At 42.7% G+C, this 26,854-nt stretch overlaps 1 protein-coding gene across 4 annotated transcripts; it reads right to left on the bottom strand.

Annotated features, from left to right (window-relative positions):
- Window positions 1-193: 193 nt before the first annotated feature.
- kdm2aa (lysine (K)-specific demethylase 2Aa) lies at window positions 194-26,725 on the bottom strand. 4 transcript variants are annotated; one of them, XM_041966788.1, is made up of 25 exons: window positions 26,592-26,725; window positions 23,900-24,038; window positions 23,468-23,546; window positions 23,179-23,225; window positions 22,342-22,520; window positions 22,007-22,113; window positions 21,729-21,822; window positions 21,353-21,506; window positions 21,145-21,260; window positions 20,927-21,053; window positions 20,539-20,780; window positions 20,313-20,390; window positions 19,784-19,911; window positions 19,338-19,461; window positions 19,130-19,258; window positions 18,548-18,631; window positions 11,196-11,231; window positions 10,966-11,071; window positions 10,152-10,769; window positions 9,830-9,995; window positions 3,897-4,148; window positions 3,590-3,753; window positions 3,350-3,496; window positions 2,018-2,236; window positions 194-610 (listed from the first exon to the last, which is right to left on the bottom strand). In XM_041966788.1, the coding sequence occupies exons 1-25, from the start codon at window positions 26,595-26,597 to the stop codon at window positions 429-431; spliced, it is 3,723 nt and encodes a 1,240-aa protein (XP_041822722.1). In that variant the 5' UTR covers window positions 26,598-26,725; the 3' UTR covers window positions 194-428. The 4 variants fall into 4 exon arrangements, with proteins under 4 accessions (XP_041822722.1, XP_041822721.1, XP_041822720.1 ...); XM_041966787.1 differs by lacking the exon at window positions 26,592-26,725 and adding an exon at window positions 25,540-26,185 and having other exon boundaries at window positions 11,196-11,228; XM_041966786.1 differs by lacking the exon at window positions 26,592-26,725 and adding an exon at window positions 25,540-26,184.
- Window positions 26,726-26,854: the final 129 nt, after the last annotated feature.

Raw genomic sequence — 26,854 nt, 5'->3', positions numbered from 1 at the left:
GCATGTGGTAAACATAATGCTTTTAACTGCAGTACAATTACTACGAATTGAACATTAACACTTTATTTTTACTTACAAGCAGTGCTCCATCCAATGTCAGTCTGGTTAAAGTAAAAGGTGGTTTCACATTTAACCAACACCTGGTTAAACATTATGTGCATACTACCAATGAGAATGTGAAACTTCCCACAAATCCTGTGAGGTATTTATTCACATGTTGAAACAGAAAACAGTGATATTTTAGGAGCTCTGGAGCAGTTTCCTTTGGCCTCTAAAAGACAGCCAAACTGCCAGTGAACAGTTAAACCCAGGTTTGGTGCTCTTCATGCTGGGCAAGATAGACAAAACGTTTAGCATATAAAAATAAATTTGACAAAGCATTTATTCTTCCCCCTCACAGCTGCAACTGTGCTGTAACAAGATGTTTGTTAGTCTATGCGCTGGATGAGCTTCTCCTCCATCATACAGTAGAGGGCAACGTGGGACAGGTCAGAGATAAAGGCATCACAGGCTCGTCTACTGATGCCCTTACATCCTCTGAGGTCCAGCAGAGTCAGAGACGAGAGACGTTTCAGGTAGGACAGACAGCCATCTGTCAGCTCACTACAACCTGGACAGACAGACAGACAGATGCAGACAGACGTCAGGAACCGCTCTCATCTTAAATGAAACTTTGCTGTTGTGTGGTTTGTTTGTACTCAAACATTGTTTATGGAGGTAAAAGAAGCATGACTGCAACAAGGACCGGAGTAAGCAAGTTTGGAGGCGCATTCTCCCAGATGAACTTCATAATTTTTTTTATAATGATCAGTATTTCGATCAATTGCTTGTGAAAAGAAGGTGGGCCAAAGTCAGAAGGTTATACATGTTATTTCAATGTACCAGACACCATCTGCAGCTGTATAAACATAAGGATCAAATCAGATTTGGTATTAGCAGATAACCAATATTAAAGGACATCCTTATCAACTATAACTAATAACAAACCCTAATAACTACTAACCAGTTGTGCCTACACCCATCTGGACAAGCCAGGTGGCAAGACCAGAATCACGTTCCTTAATTTATCCAGTGCCTGGATTATGGACTACCTGATCGGACACCGCCAGCATGTGCAACCCCAAAACTGTATCAGACACAGTGGTGAGCAGTATGGGATAGAGCGACTACTAACAATGAAAGTTGCTGTGTGGATGATAGTAGGCTGTGACACATTCAGAAAAAACATGCTTTTTGATTGGATGCGTTGTAAACAATGAACAGAAAAAGACAGGACGCAATTTAAACTATACAAGACAAAACAGAGCCTGAAATGACAAGAAGTGACGGGCCCTGTGTCTACCTGCTGTAATTTACTTATGAACAGGTAAGTAATGTAAAAGCACACCCAGGTACCAATTACCAGAAGGGTCAGTGACCAAATAAAGCTGATATAATTAATAAACAACATAAATACATATTTATGGCTCCTACACCAGGTGTCCACTGCAGACTTCAGGTACGGCACAGTGACCTGCCACCTGTTGTCAAACCTCCTCTCCATCGTGGCCAATATCTCCCACCCTCTTCATGGTGTTCTGGTCAGCCAGAGGAGCACATTCAGGCAGAGACTCAAAGTAACCAAGTGCTCCATAAATGCTACAGAAGGTCCTTCCTTCTGGTGGCCATTCAACTATATACTTTCCTAACCTTTTCAGCTGACCTTACCGTTATTACTGTTATCAACATTATTATTAGCATTATACTGTGCAGTTTTTATCTTTAATCTTAAATTCTTGTTATTTTATTTACCACTTGCACATTTGCATTTGCACATTATTATTAGTATTATGGCTATGTCATTATTATAGTAGTTTGCAACTTTAGTTTTTTTTTTCATCTTGTATTCATTATCTATTTCATCCTTCTTTCTAACTGTCAACGTCCACTGCAACAAAGCAATTTCCCTGAAGGGATCAATAAAGTTTTTCTGAATCTGAAATCTGAAATGAGAGCATGACTATACTGGAACACCCACCTGCCAATGTGAGTTCAGTGAGGTTGTTGCGGGTGTGAGTCCCGACTGCTGCCAGCAGGGCAATGGACGAGTCTGTTATGTCTTTGCAGTGAGCCAGGTCCAGCCTCTCGAGTTGGGGCACGTGGCGTTGCAGCAGCCTGAGAGTGGACTCGTTAATGTCCAGACCGGACAGACGCAGTGTCACCATGTTTCTCAGTCTGCTGCGAGATGACTCTGAACCTACAGAGACAGACAGATGGAAGAAATGGTCACTTAAGATGGAAAGGTCAATATGGAGATGACAGGCGTAACTTAAGTTTAAGTTTTCCTCAGCGGAAACAATGTAATAGTGCCTGATTTGAAGTGACTGTGGCTCAGGAGCAGTCATCCACTTATCAGAAGATTGGTGGTTTGATCCCTATCCTGGGCAGTCTAAGTGTCAAAGTATCCTTGGTCAAGATACTGAACCCACTGATGCTGTAGGACACTGTGCGTGTGTGTGTGTGTGTGTGTGTGTGTTAATGATAGTAATGAGCAGGTGGCCTAGCTACCATGTGTGAATGGGTGAATGCAGGATCGTGTTGTAAAGCGCTTTGAGTGGCCGGCAGACTAGAAAAGCGCTTTATAAATACAGTCCGTTTACCATTTTAAGCGATTTATCATGACAATGGTCCATACAATAACTACCTGCAGTTAAATACCATAAAGCCACGAATAAAATGAAACTATTATTTAATGTGCAGTCTAGCTTTCATGTTGTATTTTTAAATGTTTTACTTGCAAAAGGAATTGCTAACATGAATGTTATGCCTCTTAAATCTTCACAAAGACACATAGTCTGGATCCTGGCAATGAGCTGCCAATAAGTTGTTTGGTAACATGACTGTCTTATATAACCACCTCATGTCAAGCAATATTTATTCTGCATGCTGGCATTTATGCCATGATCAAAATATTTTTTTTTACTGTGTGATGTCAGGTGGCTGAAAAACAAAAAATGAAAGTGGAAAGACAAGCAAAACATGAATAAAAGCATTTGTGTGATTTCAGGGAGGTTATTATGGATGAGCCTTCACCAAGTAGACAGACAAAAAATATTACAGAACACAGATGAGCTGAGCAGTTAACTGCTCGGAGTAGGCCAGCCACACTGATTCTTGGCACCATGATTGCAGTACGTCAGTGGAGTGGCCTCACCACACCCTCTATCATACATCTCCTCACACTGAGGCACATGACAAACCACTAAGACACCAAACTGGAAATAACCTCAGCCAGTTCGCTGACACCGAAAGCGAGCCCCAAGCATACAGTCACTGAGCTTTGAGTCCGCTCATTCCTGGTGCGACTAACCAGGCGGGATGATGATCTCTTTAATCTGGGCATCTTTAATGCCTTCACACCAGCGCAGATCCAACAGTCGCAGGTAAGGCAGAGTGGGAGAGACCAGTGCTGACAGACAAGACCAGGACAGACCAGTCACCCTCAACTCTCTTAGACCTAGAAACACACACAGTAAGACAGAGAGAGGAGGTGTAATGAGACATGTACAGACAGGGGGCTCTGTGTGTGTGTGTGTGTGTGTGTGTGCACCTGGGAGCCTGGTGAGCAGACAGTTGAGTTGTCTCTTGGCCAGGAGAGTCCAGGACAGGTCCAGAGAGACAGGCTGACGTTTGATGATGCCTGCCAGGGCCTGGTTAGTGAGTGGGCTGCATCGACTCACGTCCACGTGGCTCCACAGACGCTTGTCACAGCTCCTGTACAGGACAGTGATACATGACTGGCTGTGTCAGAGCTCTGCTTCTTGTTCACCAAAAAAAACAAACAAGGTCAACTGAAAGACTTGAGCACACGGAGGTTGAGGAGTGTTTTATCTGTGGAAAAAACGTATGTGGCGTACCACTTGTACCAGGCCTTACAGACAGTCATGCAGGCCAGCAGCTCAGCTCTGTTCAGGTATCTGAATACAGACACCCAAACCTCCTTCTCCCCTCCTATCTCATTGCCCACGTCCTTAAAGGATGGCAAAGACAGCAGGGATGGAGGAGACAGCGAGGAGGGTGCAGGAGGAGTGGCAGCTTCCTCTTCCTCTGAAGAAGACACAGAGCCATCTCTAGTGCCTTTGTCACCATGGCTACCCCGCAGACGTGGCCTACAAGATCAAAAATGTGGTGTTTAGGTTAATTATGTCACATGCATACATACCACACACACATATTTGGATAAATTCTTAGTCAACTGTGGACAAAAGTAGCAAATAAAGTCTATTACAGCCCAATATTACCAAGCGTGCCTTCAAGGGCTGTACATATAATACAGCAATGAGCAGTATCAGTAAAACACACAATAAAAATAAAAAAGTGAGATGAACTACATACAAAGCATTACAAATAGAATATTTGACACATACAATACATACGCTAAAACAGTAATAAACAGCAGTAGCAAAACATTAATATATATACAAAAAAGTGTGGCTGTGGTTCAGGAGGTAGAGTGGCTGTCCACTTATCAGAAGGTCGGTGGTATGTTCCCTGGCCTCGACAGTCTACATGTCGCCCAAATTGCTCCTGATGTTGTGCCATCGGTGTATGTGTGTGTGTAAAAGGTTAGCCTCTCAAATATGGGTAGGAAAACTATTCTCAAAGGAAGAGGCACTCAGTAAAAGAAGGCCCTACCACCTGACCAGTTTTAATGCACCTTTTTATACTGCAGTTTCAGTTCCTGGTTGTTTTATCCATATGTTTTAACAAGAAGTACAAAAAACTACATTCATTGGATGGTTGGGTCTTAAGTTTTAATTCTGCTGGTCAGGTATGCCAAAAGTGGCACCACCACCACTATTGCGAACTAGGAGACACCACAGCTAACCAATGTGTTTACTTACTGGCTTGCTTGGTCATAGCTGTTTCTCTCTTCCCCATGACCACCACCAGACCCTAATGAAGCAGTGGATAAAGGAGCGGACTACTGCTATGAGCCGTCTTTGTGGCACCTAAACTGGGTGTTTTTGATGAGGTATTTAGATATTTTCCAGCTGTGTCTGTGGCAACCAAATCGAAAAAGTAACAGAGTCAAGGGGTCGACCAACACATTTATGAATTTGACTGGGTGTTTAATGTTAGTGGTGTTTTACTAGCCAGCTAACATTACACAAATTTAGATTGACTTGCAGAGGCTAGTTAACAGATTAGGATGCAGACAAGATGTCAAATTCTGTGGGCTGCACAGAAGCAACTGACTGAGATAATTGCACAGCTTGAAAAGACTGAAACACTGCATGTAAATATGTGACGATGCACAGAAGAAATGACTCTGTAGCAGCTACCGTACACGGTGCTGATAGACTTTTATGCACGGGATTACATCAACTGTAGAGAATCTTATCCAGATTTTGCTGATATGCTGTACTGTCAGCCAAACCATCATTAATGATGCTTCTAACTGGCACAGCACTGGGACTGGACCAAAAGTATCAACTCCAGCCAGGACTTGGTCTGAAGTCAAATCCAGCAAGAAATCAAGTAAGAGAGCACCAATGGTCACAATAACCGTAAGGACAGGTGATGCAAATTTCAAAGCCTTATAAATATTGTGACTCCTCAAACCTTGTCCCAACAATCAGCAGATGTGGGCCCCTTTAAGCAGCTGCCTAGCACACAATAAAAATTAAAATAACTGATGCCCACAAAGCAGGAGAAGGCTATAAGAAGATAGCAATGTGTTTTCAGTCTGTAATAAAATGAAGAAATGGCAGTTTACAGGGAGGTCAAGTTCAGGTCTGAAATACCAACAAAACCTTTAGAGAGAACTGGTTGTAGGATTGCTAGAAAGGCAAACCAAATGCCCCATTTGACTTCAAAAGACCTTCAGAAAGATTTAGCAGACTCTGGAGTGGTGGTGCAATGTTCTACTGTGCCGAGACACCTGCACAAGTATGACCTTCATGGAAGAGTCATCAGCAGAAAACTTTCCTTTGTCCTCACCACAAAGTTCAGCGTTAGACTGAAGCAAAGGGACATCTAAACAAGCCTGACGCATTTTGGAAATAGAATACTTAAATAGAACTTTTGGGATGCAATGAGCAATAGTGTGTTCAGAGAAAACCATGACCATGCGTTGGGCTTGCATTGCAGCCAGTGACACCAGGAACAGAAAAATGAATTCAATTAAATACCAGTAAATTCTGGAAGCAAACACATTCAGACCACAAATATAAATATATTTTATTGGCATTTTATGTGAAAGACCATCACAAAGCGGCACACAATTGTGAAGTAGGAGGAAAATTCTACATGATTTTCAAATTTCTTCACAAATAAAAAACTGAAAAGTGTGGCGAGCAAACGTTTTCAGCCCCCTTTTCTCTGAGTGCAACCAGTTGCCTTCAGAAGTTGCCAGATGATTTCTGAATGATCAAATGTTGACCTAAGGATTAAATAGAGTCCACCTGTGTGTAATCTAACCTTAATCTAGCCATAAATACGGCTGTTCTCTGACGGCCTCAGAGGTTTGTTAAGAGGACATTGGTCAGCAAACAGCATCATGAAGTCACACCAGACAGGTCAGGGATATAGTTGTGGAGACGTTTAAAGCACAGTTAGGTTATAAAAAGATTTCCCAAGCGTTAGACATCTCACGGAGCACTGTTCAATCCATCATCCAGAAATGGAAAGAGTATGGCACAACTGCAAACCTACCAAGACATGGCCGTCCACCTAAGCTTACATGCCAAACAAAGGGCCAAGAGGCCCATGGTAACTCTGGAGGAGCTGCAGAGATCCACAGCTCAGGTGGGGGATCCGTCCACAGGACAACAATTAGTCGTGCACTACACAAATCTGGCCTTTATGGAAGAGTGGCAAGAAGAAAGCCATTGCTGAAAGACAGCCATAAGAAGTCTCGTTTCAGTTTGCCAGAAGCCACGTGGGGGACACAGCAAACATGGTGAAGAAGGTGCTCTGGTCAGATTAGACCAGAGTTGAACTTTCTGGCTTAAATGCAAAACGTTGTGTGTAGCGGAAAACTAACACTGCACATCACTCTGAACACACCATCCCCACTGTCAAACATGGTGGTGGCAGCATCATGTTAGGGGGGTGCTTTTCTTCAGTTGGAATCTGCAAAAGACTTGAGAATAGGACGGAGGGTCTCCTTCCAGCAGGACAACGTCCCTAAACATAAAGCCAGAGCTACAATGGAGTGGTTTAAACCAAAACATATTCATGTGTTAGAATGGCCATGCCAAAGTCCAGACCTAAATCCAATCAAGAACATCACAGATGCTCTCCATCTAATCTGACTGAGCTTGAGCTGTTTTGCAAAGAAGAATGGGCAAAAATTTCAGTCTCTAGATGTGCAAAGCTGGTAGAGACATACCCCAAAAGACCCGCAGCTGTAATTGCAGCAAGTGGCGGTTCCACCAAGTATTGACACAGGGGGGTGAATACTTTTGCTGGCCACACTTTTTAGTTTTTTATTTGTGAAAAAAATTTAAAATCATGTATAATTTTCCTTCTACTTCACAATTGTGTGCTGCTTTGTGTTGGTCTTTCACATAAAATGACAATAAAATATATTTATGTTTGTGGTCGAAACGTGACAAAAGGTGGAAAAGTTCAAGGGGTATGAATACTTTTTCAAGCCACTGTATCTGTGGGTAGACCTCAAAAGAGGACTACATGCAAGACAGCCCAAAAATCTCACATAACTAGAAGCCTTTTGCAAGGAAGAATGGTAGAAAGAAAGGTAGAAATAACGATAGGAAGAATGGTAGAAAGAAAGGTAGAAATAACAATAGGAAGAATGGTAGAAAGAAAGGTAGAAATAACAATAGGAAGAATGGTAGAAAGAAAGGTAGAAGGAAAGGTAGAAAGATTCTTAGGTGGCTAGGAATACATTTATAAGCTGTGATACTTGCCAAAGGGGGTGTTACTAACTACTGACAATACAGTATGCCCAATTTTTCCTTCTGGCCCTTTTCCTTTTTTATTATTTTTGAAACTATAAAAGATGGAAATAACAAACTAATCTTAAAATATTAAATAAATGTGTCATCTTTAATTTGATGCTGTTCAGAATTCGGGCCATCTTTAACTCGTTTAGCTATGCACAGTAATTGGATTATTACAGTATTCTGGTCTGAATATTTTGCTGGAATGGATTGTCTGGAACTTTGTCATTGTAACATGGCTGTTTCTGTCGGAGTGTTTCGATCGATCCATGAAAAGGCTTGACATAGGCCAGGTCTGTATTTTCGCCACTGTCCATTAGTGGGATCTATTAAGGTTAATAGGATATCATCAGCATATAATAAAATCTTAAGTCGTTTATATAAATCGTTACTTCCGGAATATTTGGGTTTTGTTTGATAGCCATTGCTAAAGGATCTACAGCCAGGTTGAATAGAGCACATATAATATTCTTCTCTGCTCTCCTAGCTATCAGATTATGTGGTGCTGCTCCAGTTTATTTCTTTTCATTTTCAAGCTGCTTTGTTATTTGGTCTTTTTACTTTTAGCTTATATATGAGACAATCATACCCCTTGTATACTTGCATGTTAGTTTAATCCATCTCTGGATTAAATAACTACAGGCCAGTCGCCCTGATGTCTGTGGTCATAAAATCCTTTGAGAGACTGGGGTTTAACTGGTGTTTATGGACTTCAGCTCTTTATTTAACAACAACCCAGAAACCCTCCACTCAAAACTCAACCAGCTCACTGTGCCAGCCTCTACCTGTCAGTGGATAACACACTTCCTGACTGACAGGAAGAAGCAAGTGAGGCTGACCCTTGTTCCATTTTCCCTCTGCACCTCAGGAGAACAGTCTCCTGAAGTCTGCAGATGGCACAATGGTCATCAACCTCATCTGAGACAGTGATGGGTTTGCATACAAATGGGAGGTCAAACAGCTGGTCCCTCTGGTGCAGTCAGAAAAACCTGAAGCTGAACACAGTCAAAACTGTGGAGATGACAGTGGAGTCAACACTGCTGATCCAGTTGTACACAGGAATAATCTGGTCTGTTCAACGCACATCCATCATCGTCTGGTTTGGGTCTGCCACCAAACAGGACAAGAACAGACTGCAACGGATTATATGGATTGCAGAAAATCTTTGGCGCCAACCTGCCATCCATTCAGGCGAAAAAGTTGTCTAGTGACACTATAGGCATAATGTGCACCCGATGCGGCTTTTCACTGGTAGGAAAGATGTTGAGTGAAATTTAGAGCAAGGGGAGTCGAAATTTCTACGTCTGGTTGGCGCATCACATGATGTAGTCATTTGACATTTTTGATTAGTAACATAATATGAACCTACCAGAGGGCAGACATCAGAAGAGAGAATGCAAGAGCAGAGACATCAACACTTTTAAGTGTAGGTCCATTAATCTAAAAGAATTGAACCCAACCAAGCTCAGTGCAGGGTTGTTAAACCCAGAAGAGGACCAGAGCAGACCTGACTGAGATGCCCCAACCACCATTCCTTTCTCTAAAGCCTTAGCTGGCTTTGGAGAAAGGAATGCAGCCTCTTAACTTAACTGGAGCCACATGGAGGGAGGGAAGGGGGGGGGGGGGGGGGGGGAGAGAGAGAGAGAGAGAGAGAGAGAGAGAGAGAGAGAGAGAGAGAGAGAGAGAGAGAGAGAGAGAGAGAGAGAGAGAGAGACCTACCAACCTACCTCTACCAGCCACCCCAGAAACATGAACACCTGCACCTTAAGTTGGAGCAATACTGACATATTTACTTTTAATCTAAAAAAAAAAAAACATTTTATATCATTACTACTAGTTGATGTGGACTAAACCAAATTAGATCATGTGTTTAGCTCTACCTGCCAGGTCCTCTTGGGGTTATGCTGTCAGCAGCAGTGTCAGTACTCTTGAGTCGTGAAGGTTTGGACAGAGCTGTCTTCCTCTGGAGGAAACCCTGCTGACCAGCAGCACCCATTGAAGCTGTCCTCGGACCCATAGCTGCTTCTAGTTTTGGAACTATGGAGCCTGAGCAGTGAAAACATGTCTGTTGGAGTTTAACTCATTCATTTTTACTTTACAGTTCAGCTATGTGACCAAATACTATACTTTAGATTTTTTAGTTACTTTGTTTGATCTAATTTAAATATATTACACTGTAAGTACTGGCATTTCAAGTCTTACCAGCTTGTCTCTTGGCCTTGTGGGGGCGCTGTAGAGTGACAGTCAGATAAGAGCCACTCAGCAGGTCATCGTTCAGATCGGACACAAGGAGGACAGGGGGTTCTGGGTCTGAATCCCAGCGTCCTTCCTCCTCCACCTCCTCCTCCTCCTCTTCATCTTCCAGTGTGTCCATCTCCTCCTCTTCAGGGTCAAACTCCTGTCCATCACTGTCCTCATCTTCATCTTCATCAGTCCTATGCCTCCTCCTACGCCGACGATGTTGTTGTTCTTTGCCTCTGTCTTCACTGTCCTCGTCGTCTTCCTCCTCCTCCTCCTCTTCTTCTTCTTCTTCTTCGTCTTCGTCATCATCGTCATCTGACTCCTCAGACTCGTCTCCTCTTCGCTGCATCCTGGAGCCACCCCGCAGTCTCACTCCTCGTACCCTCCGTCCACCCTCCCTCATGCCCATCCCTCGCTTTAGCTTGAGGACTGAGGAGGAGCAGGGAGTCATGAGCCCTCCTCTGCTTCCTCTGTGGGCTGAGCCTCCTCTCATTAGGCCTCTCCTGTTGGCACCAAACCCCCGTCTAGAAGAGTGCCCACCTCCTCGGACATGAAGCACCATCCTTCTTCTCTGAGAGGCTGGGACAGATGATAAGGTCAGAATTAAGTGATCACAGACACAACTAGATATCTGAATGTCAAATTTCAAGATTTTTTTTTCTTTTTTTGAGAAACACTCTTTTATGATGTGATTAATGAGTAACAAAATGAAAATCAGTAGTGGGCAGTGAGCAGTGAAAAGGTGCTTCAGGTTCACCTTTTATCACAGACAAACCTTCATCATCATCATCACTAGCAGAGTCGTCTCCATCACGGCTGTGTCTCTGTCGTCTGTAAATCTTAGCCATACGAGCATCCAGCAGGGAGGAAGATTTCCGCTTCTGGACATGCAGGGAAAGAAAGAGAGACACACAAAGGAAGTTGTTAGAGACCTTAGATTAATTTAAAAAAATGAATCAATTTACTGTTTAATTTAAAGCAAGAGTCGACACAATAAATACTCACCACTGGAAGGCCTTCACCTTTGTCTCCTTTCGACTGCTGGGGGAAAAATATGAGATGTTACAAAGAAACTGCTAAATCTCATGAAAGCCTCCTGTCAGCTCTTGTTCTGACACTTTTGATCTTGCATAAATTAAAGTTTTTGAGGATGATAGAAGCATTTGGACCAAAGCTGTCATCGTGTTGTGCTGATGTTCAATATCTAATGCTGACCATTTCCAAACCCACAATAATCTAAAGGCTAAAAAAGTGGTTTGCCATAATTATGGAAGACTATTCAATTAGAAGCCAGAGCAAAACAACTAAATGACTACATAAATCGGTGGCTGTCAAAGCTTTTCTGGCATACCTGCTTCAGAAGTTGGGAAAAAATAAACAAAACACAACCACGCCACAATCATTAATGATAAGGGAAGCAAGTAATGAAAAAGTTAATGTTACTGAAATAAAGGTCAGCACAATAACATCAGTGAAATTGTGTTTGTTGTTTTCACTACACCATTCAACTCTGTTTCACTGCATATTTTTCCCTGGTCGGTCACCCCGCCCCCACAGTGGCTCAATATTTAGCTGCATGAAACTCATTATTAGAACATGTCATATTTTCAAGTACCTTTGATTTAGGAATAAAAAGATGGACCTTAAAACAAAAGGAGCTTTTTAGAGGGCAGTTTACAAAAGTTGCACAGCTTGAGCACATAAAAAACCTACAGAGGCACAATGAACAGAACATTACCACAATTCCCATTACTGATAGCTCAACATGTTTGTGTGAGACACAAAAATGGAAATGCCGTGTCATCAAATGTGAAACGAGCAATTGTGATGAGGTCAGTAATTTTGGGGACTTCTTGCTTAGGAACATTGTTGTCATCAGAGGAAAATCTCCAATGTCTATATTCGAAATATTTAAGACTCACTCTGGCTCAACAATTGTGATAAAGGACCAGAAATCCTTCTACAACTTTGCTCCATTTTGCATTGGGAACAGCAGGCAAACAGAATGCAGGGCAGGACTTTTTGGCCAACGGCGTGGATGGCCCGGGGTGTGGCTGTAATGCACCGCACGTTCTTCCACACAGCCAGTTTGGCTTGCCCCATCTTGAACTGGCTGTTGTGCCCTTGATAAAAAGTTGTGAATGTCTGCATTCAAAACTACATGCAACACAGCAAATAAACAAACCCATGTTTCCTAGTGTCTCTGTCATCAACAGTAGATGATGATTTGTCCCACTCCGTAAAGATTAATACCCTGCTAACCAACAATTAACGTTATGTGATAAGGACAAGCAGCTAAACACTGTATGGTGTACGAATTAATACGTGTGTTTTGAATTTTACAAGCATACTGCTGTTCAGTGTTAGCAAACTACGAACATACATAGAGTTTATAACTTGCTGTGAGATCTGACTTGACACATCTGTATACGGCACTCAGTAATAGTCAATTTCCAATGATAGTGCGAAGCATGCGTCCAGTTTTAAATTCTGAAATTACGCAGTAAACTCACTCTCAATACGTTCATGGGACGCAACCTATTTTCTCGTTGATGATACATGGCGTTGTAACAGTGGCATGAGTCTGTGTTTAATTCAGTGTGTACCTAATACATCCAACAGTCGGTATTTTAGTGAAAATCTTTGAATCTTTGTTTGAAACAGTTCACCTCTTATCTCTCTCCCATGATCATCTCTTACTCAAAAAGCCCAACTAACGAACAGAGGCTGGTAGGCAGTTGAGGAGACAAAATCCAAAACCTGTAAAGTTTGTACCAAAATACAGTTTCTTTATGGATTATATTGATGCTGAAGTGGCAAGAAGGCCGTCAACCTATGACGCATTTTATCTTGTGTTTCTAGATTAATGCGGTTCTGCGGATGTGCAAGAAATAGTTAAAACAGTCATATTTGTTGAAAGGAGTTTGGTGTAATAACTGTGTGTGTAAGTATGATCAAGTGTTAAGACATTTACTGACTGCGGTTAGTTATTGGTTTGATTAATGGTACAGTCTAATAATGTGTGTTTGTGTTGATTACTGATGTTGGCTGATCAAGCCAAGTATCAGCTAATTGTACTGTTTCTAAAGGCAGTATGAAGTAAATGGTTGCTGTTTGTGTGTCTGTGTGTTTTTAAACTACTTTCCTCAACATGGTGTGCTTGATGGTGTCAATGCCATCAATAGTTGCATGAGTGCTTAAACTTCTATTCTGATTAATCTTGGTCACCCTTACCGCATTTATAGACTTCATTTTACCATTAAAATATATCAACAGTTAATGAGTTGTTCACATTAAACATTAGACAGCATTTTGTGGAAAAGTAAAAAATTCAGGTTACAGTTTTAATAACCTCTACACTGTTTCAACACACTGACTCCTTATTGTTGATTGAATAGAAAGCAGGTCAGACAGCCAGTTACTGCAGTGATGGAAAAATAAAAAAACACTGAAGAGGACGGACAAACAGTGTCACTAAAGCAGTTCACCCCAGGATTCAAGCTGACTGAAGAAGGCCACTGAACAACAATAGCTTATCTACCATCCTTTTTGACACTGAAAGAGACTTGTGTCTAGTAGCGCACTGACAAATACTGATGACACATTTTTAATTTAAAATGGTACTGAAGTACACTTATTGAAAGCAAACAGACCAAAAATCTGCACAGAGCTGTACGGCATATAAACTCCCCTCAAAGTATTGGAACAGTGAGGCCAATTCCTTTATTTTTGCTGTAGACCGAAAACATTTGGGTTTGACATCAAAAGATGAATATGAGACAAGAGATCAATATTTCAGCTTTTACTTCCAAGTATTTACACCTGAAGATTTAGGATGGCGCTGAATGACCAGCAGCTGGTAACGGTTGCTCTGACCCCTTTTTTCTTACTTTTCCTTTTTTCTTTTGTAAATAGACACTTTTCTTTATCTTTGTCATTGTGCAACTCTGCACATGGGAAACCCATTTTTATCTTGTTTTTATCAATTTTTGGATCCGCGTCATGGACCCCTTTGGATTCAGCCACAGCTCCGAGGGTCCCACGCACACACATGAAGAACTCCTTAGTCTGCTAGGCCCTTCTTTGCTATACGGGGACAAACCTGTTGTCCCTGCGGAGATACGGAGGAAAAGGAGAGGCTGCAGAGGTGGACGAAAGAAGCGGAGGACATATATCCTCTATCATGGAAAAGACGGAGGAGCTGGCTGCGCTAACCCGGCAGCACAGTGCAGCCTCATGTGTTTCTCAGAGACGTGGCTGAATGGACTGATACTGGACTCTGTGGTTTCCCTGAACAGACTTACACTCATGCGCGTGGACCGGAGTGCGGCGGAGAGCGGTAAGAAGAAAGGAGGGGGGCTGGCGGTGTATGTGAATGAGCGCTGGAACAACCCTGCAAACATGCACGTGAAGGAACAGCTGTGCACACGGGACCTGGAGCTGCTTGTTGTGGCCATGCGGCCGTACTATCTACCGAGGGAGTTTTTGCACGTGATTGTGTTTGGCGTGTACATTCTTCCTGCCGCGGAGGCTTCCGACGCATGTGAGTGGCTCCACAGTGCTGTCAGCCAGATCCAGACGCACCACCCCCGAGCCCTGCTGCTGATCAATGGGGACTTCAATCAAGCTTCTCTCTCTGCCTCTCTTCCAACATTCACACAGTATGTTAAGTGTCATATGAGGGACAATAAGACACTGGACCTTCTGTATGCAAATGTGAAGGACGCTTACACCTCCGCCCCCTCCCCCACCTTGGCCTGTCTGATCACAACTTTGTTCATCTCTCCCCCAATACACACCCAGGGTGTGAAAAGAACCTGCACAGAAGAGGACTGCTAAAGTGTGGACGAGGAGGCTAATGAGAGACTGAGGGACTGTTTCCAGACCACAGACTGGAGCATGCTGCTGTTCTTATGGAGATGACATCGACGGCCTCACACACTGCATCACGGACTACATCAACTTTTGTGTGGACAGCACTGTGTCAACTCGGAGGGTACGATGCTTTTCCAACAACCACCCCTGGGTCACCCCTGAGCTCAAAGCCCTCCTGAACCAGAACAAAAGGGCTTTTAACTCAGGGGACAGAGAGGAGCAGAACAGAGTCCAACGCAAGCTACAATGGAGGATCAGGCGGGCAAAGAAGGATTATGGGAAGAAACTGAAGGAGAAGCTGGCCTAGAACAACCCGCGGGATGTGTGGAGAGGACTGGAGAGCATCTCTGGATTTGGACTGTGTACCAGAGGGACAGCTGATGGAGACCAGTGCTGGGTGGATTAATTTAACTGTTACTTCAACAGATTTGATTCTCCCCCACCCCCTCTGCCCCCCTTCCTGCTCCCCCTTTTTCACACATCTCCAGCCTAGTGGGCACTTCCCCCCCCTTCCCCAGACCACATTTACCTGCCCCCTGCTCCCCCACACCCACACCGACTGTTCCCAGCCCCATACCCCCTCTGCCCCCCACCCTCTGCTGCACACCCCAGTCCCCCCCCTCACATCAGACCAGGTGAGGAGAGAGCTGAGGCGACTGAAGCAGAGGAAATCAGCAGGACCAGACGGCATCAGTCCCAGGCTGCTGAGGACCTGTGCAGACCAGCTCTGTGAAGTCCTCTGCCACCCCTACAACCTGAGCCTCAGCCTGGAGAAGGTCCCTGTCCTGTGGAAGACCTCCTGTGTGGTCCCAGTTCCTAAAATAACTCATGAAAAGGAACTACAGACCTGTCGCCCTGACCTCTCACCCCATGAAGACCATGGAGAGGCTCCTCCTCAGCCACCTCCGCTCTTGTGAGCTCCACCCTGGACCTGCTGCAGTTTGCCTACAGGCCCAACGTCTGGGTAGAGGACACGGTCATCTACCTTCTGAAACAGGCGCTCATCCACCTGGAGACCACGGGCTGCGCTGTGAAGGTTATGTTCTTTGACTTCTCCAGCGTTCAACACCATCAGACTGGCACTGCTGAGGGAGAAGCTGGGGGACGCTGGCGTGGACAGACATCTGGCTGCCTGGACCATCGACTACCTCACTGACCGTCCACAGTATGTGCGAATGCATAGCTGTGAGTCAGAGGTGGTAGTCTGCAGCACGGGATCACCCCAGGGCACCGTCCTCTCACCTTTTCTCTTCACCATCTACACCTTGGACTTAATCTACAACATGGACAGCTGCCATCTTCAGAAGTTCTCTGATGACTCTGCCATCGTGGGCTGTGTGTCAGAGGGGAACGAGCTGGAGTACCGGTCAGTCATTTTGGCTTTTGTGGACTGGTGTGAGCGCAAAAATCTGTGCTTGCACACCAGTAAGACAAAGGAGATGGTGGTTGACTTCAGAAGGAGGACACTACCACACTCATCAGTTCACCTCAACAATAAACTGGACTGGTCCCACAACACTGACGTCCTGTACAAGAGGGGCCAGAGTCGCCTCCAACTCCTGAGGAGACTGAGGTCCTTCGGAGTGTGCAGACCTCTGCTCAGGACTTTTTATGACTCTGTGGTAGCCTCTGCTATCCCCTACGCTGTCGCCTGCTGGGCCCTGGCACCTTTATTATTTTTATTTGCACCTCCATTTGCTGTTTGGGTCATTATCCTGCTGCACAATGAAGGATCTCCTAATCAGTTTGGTTGCACCTTTATTTAAATTGGCAGTCAAAATGTTTCTGTAGACTTCCGAGTTCACTTTGCTGCTGCCATCATCAATGAAGATTAATGAGCCCGTCCCAGAAGAAGCTATGCAAGCCCAAGCAATGACATTACCTCCACTGTGTTTCACAGATGAGCTTGTATGTTTGGGATCATGAGCAGATCCTCTCTTTCTCCAAACTTTAGCCTTTCCATCACTTTGGTCAAGGTTAATCTTTGTCTCATCAGTCCATAAAACTTTGTCCCGGAATTTTTTAGGCTCGCACCTGTACTTTCTGGAAAATTGCAGTCTGGCCTATTCTTCTTGCTAATGAGTGGTTTGCATTTTCTGGTGTAGCCTCTGTACCTTGGTTCATGAAGTCTTCTGCTAACAGTAGATTGTGATACCTTCACTCCTGTCCTCTGGATAAGGTTGTTGCTGATGTTTTAGGGTCCTTCTTTACAGCTCGCTCTGTCGTCAACTGCTGCTGTTTTCCTTGGTCTACCCGTTCTGCGTCTGTTGTAATAGGACACACCAGGGCAACAAAATACACCTGGTAGTCACATGTTCCAATACTTTTGCTCACACGAAAAATGGGTGGGATCAAACAAAAGATCGTCTACGTTCTGCATTAAATTAAGGTGTAAATACCTGGAACCCGGAAATGTTGATCTTTTGTCTCATATTCATCTTTTGATGTCAGACCCAAATGTTTTCAGTCTGCAGCAAAAATAAAGGAGTTGGCCTCACTGTTCCAATACTATTGGAGGAGAGTGTATGCTGTGTCCAGTCACAAAATTACTTATTTCATTGCGACTCAAACCTGGAGAAAGGGGTGGTTTTGTCAAAGAACATCTTCTTGTCTTAACTTGTTAAAAACCAGGCTACACGATTCCCCTTAAGATCAGCCATGACAAAAATCATTAAGAAAGTATGGAAAAGGAAAAACTGGACACAAACCAAGCAGAGTTGAAGGGAGTTCCAAAATGAAAGCAGGTAACAGTCTGAGAGAAGAGGCACTACTCTTGTATCTATGAAAACAGAACTTTTTAAATAGGAAGTCATTGTGTCTCTAACAAAATTGATTTTATAGTAAAATTTACATCAAGAGTTGTGTCTGTTCTCTTGAAAAAGACGAAAGGAAAAAAGGGGTGGTGTGCTCGCAACAGACGAGTGGATGTACGCAGAATAGGCGGCTCCTCTCACCAGTCTCGAGCTGGTTGGCTGAGAAGGCAGAGGGGCCGCCACCAACAGAAGTGACGCTGAGGAGGAAGAGCAGCAAGGGAGAGGAGGAGGAGGGAAGAAACCACAGCGGACCACCTCCCCATCCTGCTGGGAGCCCACAGGACCCCCTATGGTAGCAGAGGGCCCGGGGCCCAGCCTGAGGACCAGGGGGCCGTGGGGACGGATGTGCTGTTGGTGGCCGGCAGCCAACGATTCATCGCTGCCTGATGACTGACGGAGTTAAATTAAATTAAAAGAAAACAGAAAATAAAGCAACCAAAAGAACAAAACAAAAAAAAATTATGAAAAGACAGGAGACACACAATACCCGTTAGCTTTGGCACTGCAACCAAGTGTGTGTGAACGCCAGCTTAAGAGTTCAAAGAGCGCAAGTGTTTGCAAAGAGACTTAGAAGTGTGTGTGCAGCAGTGTGTTCAATATGTGTACTGTACATACAAGAAGAAGGAACCACTGAGAGTGTGCATGTGTGTTTGTTAAAAGACTGTATACCTCTGGGTCAGTAATTCCTTGGACACACTTTGGACACTCCCAGCAACTGGGCAGGTCTTTATTCACCAGTCCTTCACCCTGAACCTGCAGAGACAGTTACAGACATTAGAGATGACCAAGCACTTGGTGACAGAAGAATGAATTAATGAATTTTCAGGGTCTGTATGCATACTGTAACTTGTTTTCTTTAGAGTATTTGAGGTCTGAAAACATACATCTTTTTTGTTATGTCGGCCATTTGTCATTTTCTGCAAATAAATGCTCTAAATGAAATTTAAAAATATTTATTTACAATTTTTTATTTGGAATTTGGGAGGAATGTTTTCAGTAGTTTATAGAATGATTTTTTTTTTTTACTCAAACAAATACCTATAAATAGTGAGTGCCAGTTTGCGTTATGATAATATGGGTGTCATATTCCATAAACACTACTATTTTTATTCCATTGTGGGAATTTGTGAGGGCACTGTGTAGAGCATAAATGTTACCCCCAGAACTCAGACACTCAAATACAATGACAGAAAAGTGCACTGCACTGTGAAGAGGGACTAATTTCAGCACCTGGTTTTGTGTGTGTATTACCGTGAGGCAGGCAGGATGGACTATCTGCGCACAGTTGGAACATTCCATCAGAGTGAGGGAAGAGTCTCCAGTTTCCTCCTGATTAGGCTCTTTGCAGATTTCACACACTGCAGAGAGAGGAAGGCCTGGCTGGAGGGGACATAGGGGGAGTTTCAAAAACAGACACATCTAACATATATAAATGAAGAAATTCATAGGAGTCCCTTACAGAGAGACACTGTCGTAGAACACAGGTCTGCTTGAGCTTTCCTGGTCCTCCAAACTTCTTCATGTCTCTGCAGAAGTTACAGTCTCCACACTCTGGTCTCATACACGCTTCACAGCGCTTACACCTGCAGAGACGAAAAATATATCACATTTTTCTTAAATTTACCAATTAATGGATGATCACTGAAGACAACTACATCATACACCTTCACAAATTATGTGACTTAAAAAAAAAAAAAATTTAATTTTTTATAATAAATTATAAAAAATGCTATATAATTGCCGTTGGCTCCAAAAAACTTGTATTTCATGAGCTAAACTGAGACAGACCTAATACCAACAAAATAGAAAATCACTTAGAGTGTCTACAACAACATTCAAGCATATCTTTATTTGATATGACAAAATTTGCTTCTCTCTCTCACACACTCATACACACTTTGTTACCTGACCCTGCGCCGTCTCAGCACAGACATGGAGGATGCTGGTTTCTGTGGTCGTGGGATGACAGGAGTAGAGGCCAATTTAGGACGAGGAGGAGGCGGTGGAAGAGGTGGAGGCTGGTACCATGAGGGCTGGTGTAGTGGAACAGAGAAGAACAAGAAACAATGGCTAAGGTAACAAGAGGAAAAAAAAAATTAACAAGTAAAACATGCAAAAAAAACACCATTTTCACACTCAAACTGTGAAATATTCATTTTCTGAAAGGTATTTGCTGTTAATGCAGTACAGAACGATCTTCATGAGGATTTCTTTAACCTTCAAAAGGAAACAATTTTTTCCCCCCACTGATCAAGAGGCAAACATTTGAGAATTCAATAATGACATAAAATCTATAAAGATTTTAACAGTCATTGAGGTCATGGACTTTTTAGGGAAAGACAAGGCAAGTTTGCTTGCCTTTGGCTTAACACTTCAGGATACACCATTATCATTTTACTAATGTGCTTTGTGTCTCAAAGTGAAGATTTCTTACTCTCTTTGGCCACTTGATGATGGGTTTTCCTGTGTAGGAGAGTTTCGGGTTGTCATTGGCATGCTCCTTCAGTAGAGCCTGTGCGATAGAGATAAGAGTGGTGTGAGGGAAAGGACCAACACTGGACAGGACAGCATTAAATATCAAGAAGATCTCACACACAAACATTGTGGTCTCCATCATTTCTGGGAACATTACATAGACGTTAAGCGACAGACAAACGGACCTTGATGTGTGTAATGAGTGCCGGGGCGTTGTGTATCCCTGCTGGGACACACTTCTTGTTGGAGGGCAGAGCCTCCAGTTTCCCCAGCAGGTTCCACATTCCCTCCAGCTCAAGGGAAGTCAGATGAATTTTAACTGCAGGCTTGTCAGACTGCTGCTCTGAAGCCTCTTCATCACTGCCACCACCCTGCTCCTCCTTCACCTGTTCGCTTGCTGGATCTGAGCTGGGCGGCTTATTCAGACCTGACCAAGGAATGAGTTACACATCGTATTTACAAACAAGCAATCTCCACTAATTATATTTAAAAAAAAAACAAAAAAAAACAAAACAAAAAAACACCATGAAATAGTTCTCTTCATACACCTAGCCCCAAGGTTTGTGTTCATACCAATTCCCAGCGAGTGTTTCTGAAACTCTGGTGTGAGGTAGGAGGTCTTGGTCAGGCTGAAGACATAGCGCTCCAACACGTACCAGCACATCTCATAATAGAAGGGGTAACGAAACTTTACTGGCACCTGTGGTTGAGTTGAAAAAGGTACTTAACCATTACAAAATCCATCATTTTCCTGTCATTTACAGCTTATAAAAGAGTGTGTTTGCACCTACTCGCGTTCTGTCTTCTATATTACAGATGTTCAGTTGCATTGGGATGTTGAAGCTGTGTAGGAAGTTTCCTCCAAACACCATAGAGTCCACAGGCGTGTAGACGGCATGGATCCAACCTGAAGATAACACACACATTAATATTGTATTTCTGTCACATCACTGAGGGCCTTCAGCAAGTACTGTGAGTGAGTGAGAGTTAAATATATACCCGAGGGTATGATGAAGGTGCAGCCCTGCTTCAGTTCAATCCTCTGGCAGTCAGATGCTCGGTCTCCAAGGAAAACATCTCCCTGTTTCCCCGACAGCACCCAGTTCTCATACAGCTCCAGGTTCTGAGGCGTGGGAGGGATCAGCCAGAACACCTGAAAACACACAACTGCAATTCAGATACACTCCGCTCTCTGCTCAGCCCACAACATGATCACTTTCTAGTTCATTACAGAGTAAAACAGAAATCATTTAAGATGCCCCTCAAATTAATAATTTATAATTTATATTCAAATTACGTATTTAAGTTCCGCAACACATAAGAACAGCATTCAGGTGTTTAGTTCAAATTCTCTCTGAATGCCCTCTGTCCCCACCTTGCTTCCTCTCAGTATGTGGTACCACACAGAGGTCCCTCCAAAGTCAATATGAAAGTCTGTGTAGCAGCCCTCAACACTCATCAGACAGTATCTGCAGTGTCACATGAACAGGAGCAAAGTTTACATGCAATCGCCAAGTCAATTAAATCCACAAGTTTATTTATTTCCAGTTGAAATTAATTTGATATAAATAAATATAATTAATTTAGCAATTTATTCAGCAACATCTTATGGACAGACTTGACTCCAGAGAAAAGCGAACATGGGGGACATACTTCTGTACTTTGGGGTACTGCATGTCATTGATGGAGTTGGTTGAGTCTCTCTGTCTCTCTTTCAGGTGACGAGGCCACATGTTGTCCACCCAGTCTATTAGATCTACCTGCACGCCAATACAAGACAGAAGAAGGGAAAGAAAGAAAGACACTCAGACTCTTGCCATTTCTCTGAGCCTACAGACAACATGCCATCACACTTTCAGTGACAAGGTTTTCATGTCAAACTACCATTTTGAGGCATGAACAGTAGAAGTACTATACTGTAGCTGCTAAAATGCTTCCATTTGAATGGGGCCTGAATAAAATGTATGATAAACACAAACATGACATACCGTGGCAGGTCTCCTGACCAGGTTCTCCAGTTTGGTGTGGCTGAACTCCAGGCTGATGACATTATAGAGCTTCTCTCTCTGAGATGGGGGGGTCTCGTAGTAACGTGTCCACTGGGCCATGGACATCTCTGTCCCCTTCTGAGTGCTCACGTCCATCACATCTATCATACGTCTGCTACCTGAGAGGTTTGTTTGGAAATGGTTAGTCACTGCATGCCAAAGAAATCTGGTCAAAACAGCAGCTCACAGGACACAGCTCATAGTCAAGATCATTGTTGTCAATGTAGAAATTTAATGTAAGACCAATTAAATACAGAAACAAAATTGTACATAAAAAGGACATAACATTAAAAACAATTTGAACTCTCTCCTAAAATAAATGTGGACATGGGTCAGAAGAACAAATATGCAAGTCAAGCAATTTTTGTTGATTGACAGTAAGTTGACCAAAGGAAATTCTGGTGTTCAATCTATCCTTTAGTAATTTATGAAGTAAAAACCTAAAACATTAGCTGGCTCCAGATTCTGGAATGTGAAGATGTACTTTGTCATAATATTGTATCATTGAATACTTGATGGTTTTAGGTTTATTGACTGTTACACACAGTAAGCAATTTTAATGATTTTTAATATTCTATAGACAAGATCATTCATCAACAAATAATTAAATACATTCATTTGAAAATTCAATGATCATTAGTAAATCTTTCTACTGACATTAATATCTTATTAAAGAACATTTTAACAGGACAGACAGCTGGCACCATTACTGAAATTGAGACTTGTAGTAGCATCTAATTAATGAAATGGAAGAAAACTTAATGTCTGAAGTCTTACCAACAAACATCTTGACGTCATTAACACTGAAGTCAGGATCGGGCATCCTAGAGAACAAGAGTTTAAGTTAAGTTTTTTTAACAAACAAGAGGTGACTCAACATATTACAAGTCAATGTTGTTTGGTTTATCCGTTAACTTAAGCGAGTGCTGTTGTTTTTTGTTTTGTTTCAAAGGAGAAGAAAGAACAAGCAAGTTAACAAAAGACTTGATGAAAAGAGATGAAGAGAGAAGTAGTAAGGTAGATGTAATGGAGATGAGGAGAAGAGAAAAGTAAAGAGGATGCCTACTTGATTCCCAGTCCATCAGGCTTCTCAAAGATAATTGGGTCCCTCAGGCCACCTCTCTGGATGAACTCATAGGTAAAGTCTAAGAAATAGGAAAAAAAACATAGACAACAAAATGTGACTGTTTCATTTATGGTTCTCTTAATTCACTGCTATCTGTTTCAGTTGAAGATTTGTGATGGCTGCGACAGACTGTGACTGCAGAAAACCAGATATGATGGATGCTATGTGGCACATTTAAAACTTCCGCCACAGTGACCTGCGTGTCAGCCATGCGGGGGCAAGCAGCAGCAATTTCCAGCAGTCTTAATGTCTACTATATCTGTCAGACAATTGTTCGTATTTAACTCTGTCACGGCTTTGTTAACAAAAACTCCAGTCCAACGTTCAAATTTGCCTTTTCTAACCTGATAACTGATAACTGTGCTAGCCTACCTCTTCCCTCCATGCGAATGACCCGGTCAGAGCTAAACCTCTGACTGATGACTTTCTCCTCCAGGTCAAACATCCTCCTTCCATCAATCTCCTCATCTGAGATGCCGTCATCATGGTAACGTCGACGGGTACCAGCCCGCTAGGCAGAGGAAGGAAGGATGGATGGTTGAAAATATCAGAGGCATGGTAAAGATCAATGAGAGCGAAAGTAGAAATGGCTGAAGACACAAACAACCACGCATCAGGTACTGTCACAAATTGAATTACTTTTTTCCATTATAAAATGAGCTTCCCTTCAAGCAGACGACATGTTAACGTTGCTTTCAAACATTGGCACTAACTGATAGAGAGAGAATAGTGCTTTATTGGGCCCCGGGTCATGACAGGTGACACAGGGATAATCCCAGGTTGAGCCCCCAACCCCCCGTGCTCCATAATCTCTCCCACCTCTTACTGGCATCTGCATTCAACCATGTTATAATCTTATATTAACAGCGTTTTCCTATTATTCTGAGGTCATATGCACTCTTGTACACTTCAATGCCAGCTTGTCAGGATGTTTGGATTTCATGTCGTCATTTCAAATGTCATGACACATTAAGATATTGGGTCTCACCCGTGCAAGTTTCTAATTTGACTGAATTTAGTAATGTCAAAACACTAAAAGCATGTTAAGGAATGAATAGAAAAAAATTCATGACTTGAGGAGTCGCAGCCGGTCGGCAAACTGTTCTACAATCCAACACAAGACCCTGTATTAGCACTGCAAAACTCGGAAAGCCTCTATTAAATCTAAGACATTTTAATCCCACATAGAATGAGTTTAATTTCACAAGTGTTAAATGCAATGTTTGTTAGAAATATTTGCTACAGGTCTAATGGTGTTGTCTGAATCTTCACAAAAAAAGGATTGGACAGCCTCCTGCAGCAGTATTTTTTCAAAGGTAGTACCAAAAGACTGCACTGGACAGTACATTTTTCAGATGAAAAACAATCTTGTCACCGCTCTCAGGTGGACAAACTATAGGATGGTGACACTGTCGCCGACATTTTTTGGCATTTCTGTCCTTCGATTTCTTGGCATTCATCAATCAGTCATATATGCTGATAACCACTGCAGTGTGCTAATTATTTCTCTGCCTGGTTGATTCAGGAACTAGCAATATGATTAACATATAACACTTTCCTTCCAATTCTTTTTTCTAGGTATATCACATAGCCGTTAATCAATTCACATTTCACTTTTTTTAAATAAACATCAAATGTAAACATTGAGAGGCACTTTTAAGTTGCAGTACGTCCTGCTGGGTAATCACTGTACAGTATGTCAATAAAAACCATCGCTTCGAAACAAAGCTGCACTGTATTGTTTAAAACCAAGTTTGTGGAAAATGTGAGATTTAACACCAGGCCTTGTAATTTTTTTCATATCTTGCCATTAACAAAACAAATATATAGACTCTATATATAATACTCAAGTACACACACACCCATCTCTTGCATATGACATATTGGTTGGTGAGTTAACCTAAGATATCAGTACTGTATTGGATTTGAGTAAATAATGATCAATAAGATGAAAAGAACTTATATCCCGAGGTAAACTGAGGCAAATGTGCCCAAACTCACTTTAAACTTACCAGCCTTTTGCTGTATCGTGGCTTGGAATCATCCATGATCACTGGAAAAGCGAGCTTTGTGCAGCCAAATGCAGGTATTTAACGACGAGTACTGACATAGACTCATCAGAAAACCACCTTCAGCTGTACTTTCTAGTACCGCCACTTTAGCTCCATTGGATAACAAACAAGCAGCTGGAATGCGTGTGTTCGCAATGGTAGCTTTACTAATCAGTTAAAGTATCTTAAGTTACAAAAAAGTTCATAACTTACGAGACTCTTTGCAAGGTAACAGAGATGACAATAAGCGGGTTTGGTGAACCAACGTCTGGGAAACTTAATCTGGAGTCCGACTCATTTAAAGAGGCAAACTACAGCAACTTACTACACCGTGAGGCAGTGAGAATTTGCCAAAAAAAATCTCTGTGTCATACAATAAAGCTTGTCTGAATAACGTTACTCGAGCTTTGTTCCTTGCCTTCACCATTCCAAGTCGCGCCAGCTAATGTAGGCTTTTTGGAAGACGTGCTGCTTATACCGATGGAAAGCACAACTAGACTTGAAGTTTTACTGAAATAACAACAATCACATATTTCTAATATACTGCAAGAAAAGGGCGTACATGGTTGCTGCTGTTATTACTAGTACGGTCTAAAGTTAATGCGGTCTCCGAACAGCCGCCATTTTCCATTCCATTACAATACATCACCAAATCACGCCCACAATGTGCATTAGGCCAATTACAGACGTGCCGGCGAGACATTCATTGGACTACAGTATTGTCATTCGCCTGAAAAAAAATGTAAGCTGTTGATTGGACAATAATAACCAATAAACATATGAAAGAGCTGGCAAGCCACCAATAACAGGACAGTTCGAAAACAACCTTATACCTGATTGGCTAATATATCCCGATAATGTTAATTAGTGGACAATCACACAATCAGGCAAGAGATGTGGCCAATCACGCGACACTACAACGCAGTAACCACCGTCCCATTATCTAATATAACCAGTCATCACTCATAGATAACTCGAATTAGCTCAAAAATAATGCATTCTACAATACTTACCCCCATATTTACTCAGGCTCGTCCACTTACAAACGCCTTCAGTAATCCGCGATGTGGGACGCCTTCTATGTCCTGTGCTTTCACTCCCGAAGGATAGCATCAGAGCGACACGTTTTGTAGCCTTCACCTCAACGAGGAAGTGCTTGCAGGTCCATAAATGGAAGTGCGCTGTGAGCAAGCTCTTGTTGATTGGCAGGAAAATGTTGCAAGGCTCTTGTGATTGGCCTCTGTGACTTGTCTTTCACACACGTACAGCTAGAATA

The sequence above is a fragment of the Chelmon rostratus genome, chromosome 3, assembly GCF_017976325.1.
Source record: "Chelmon rostratus isolate fCheRos1 chromosome 3, fCheRos1.pri, whole genome shotgun sequence".
Taxonomy (NCBI): domain Eukaryota; kingdom Metazoa; phylum Chordata; class Actinopteri; order Chaetodontiformes; family Chaetodontidae; genus Chelmon; species Chelmon rostratus.
The sequence above is the reverse complement of the archived record's forward strand: the minus strand, read 5'-3'. Positions and strand labels throughout refer to the sequence as shown.

Coding starts and splice junctions, on each gene's coding strand:
- kdm2aa (XM_041966786.1), bottom strand. CDS start 25,575: ATGGATGATTCCAAGCCACGATACAGCAAAAGGCTG. Junction 19,462..19,783: donor CTGAGACGGCGCAGGGTCAG/GTAACAAAGTGT, acceptor TCGTCTCTGCAG/GTGTAAGCGCTGTGAAGCGT. Junction 11,072..11,195: donor AAGGTGAAGGCCTTCCAGTG/GTGAGTATTTAT, acceptor CTGCATGTCCAG/AAGCGGAAATCTTCCTCCCT.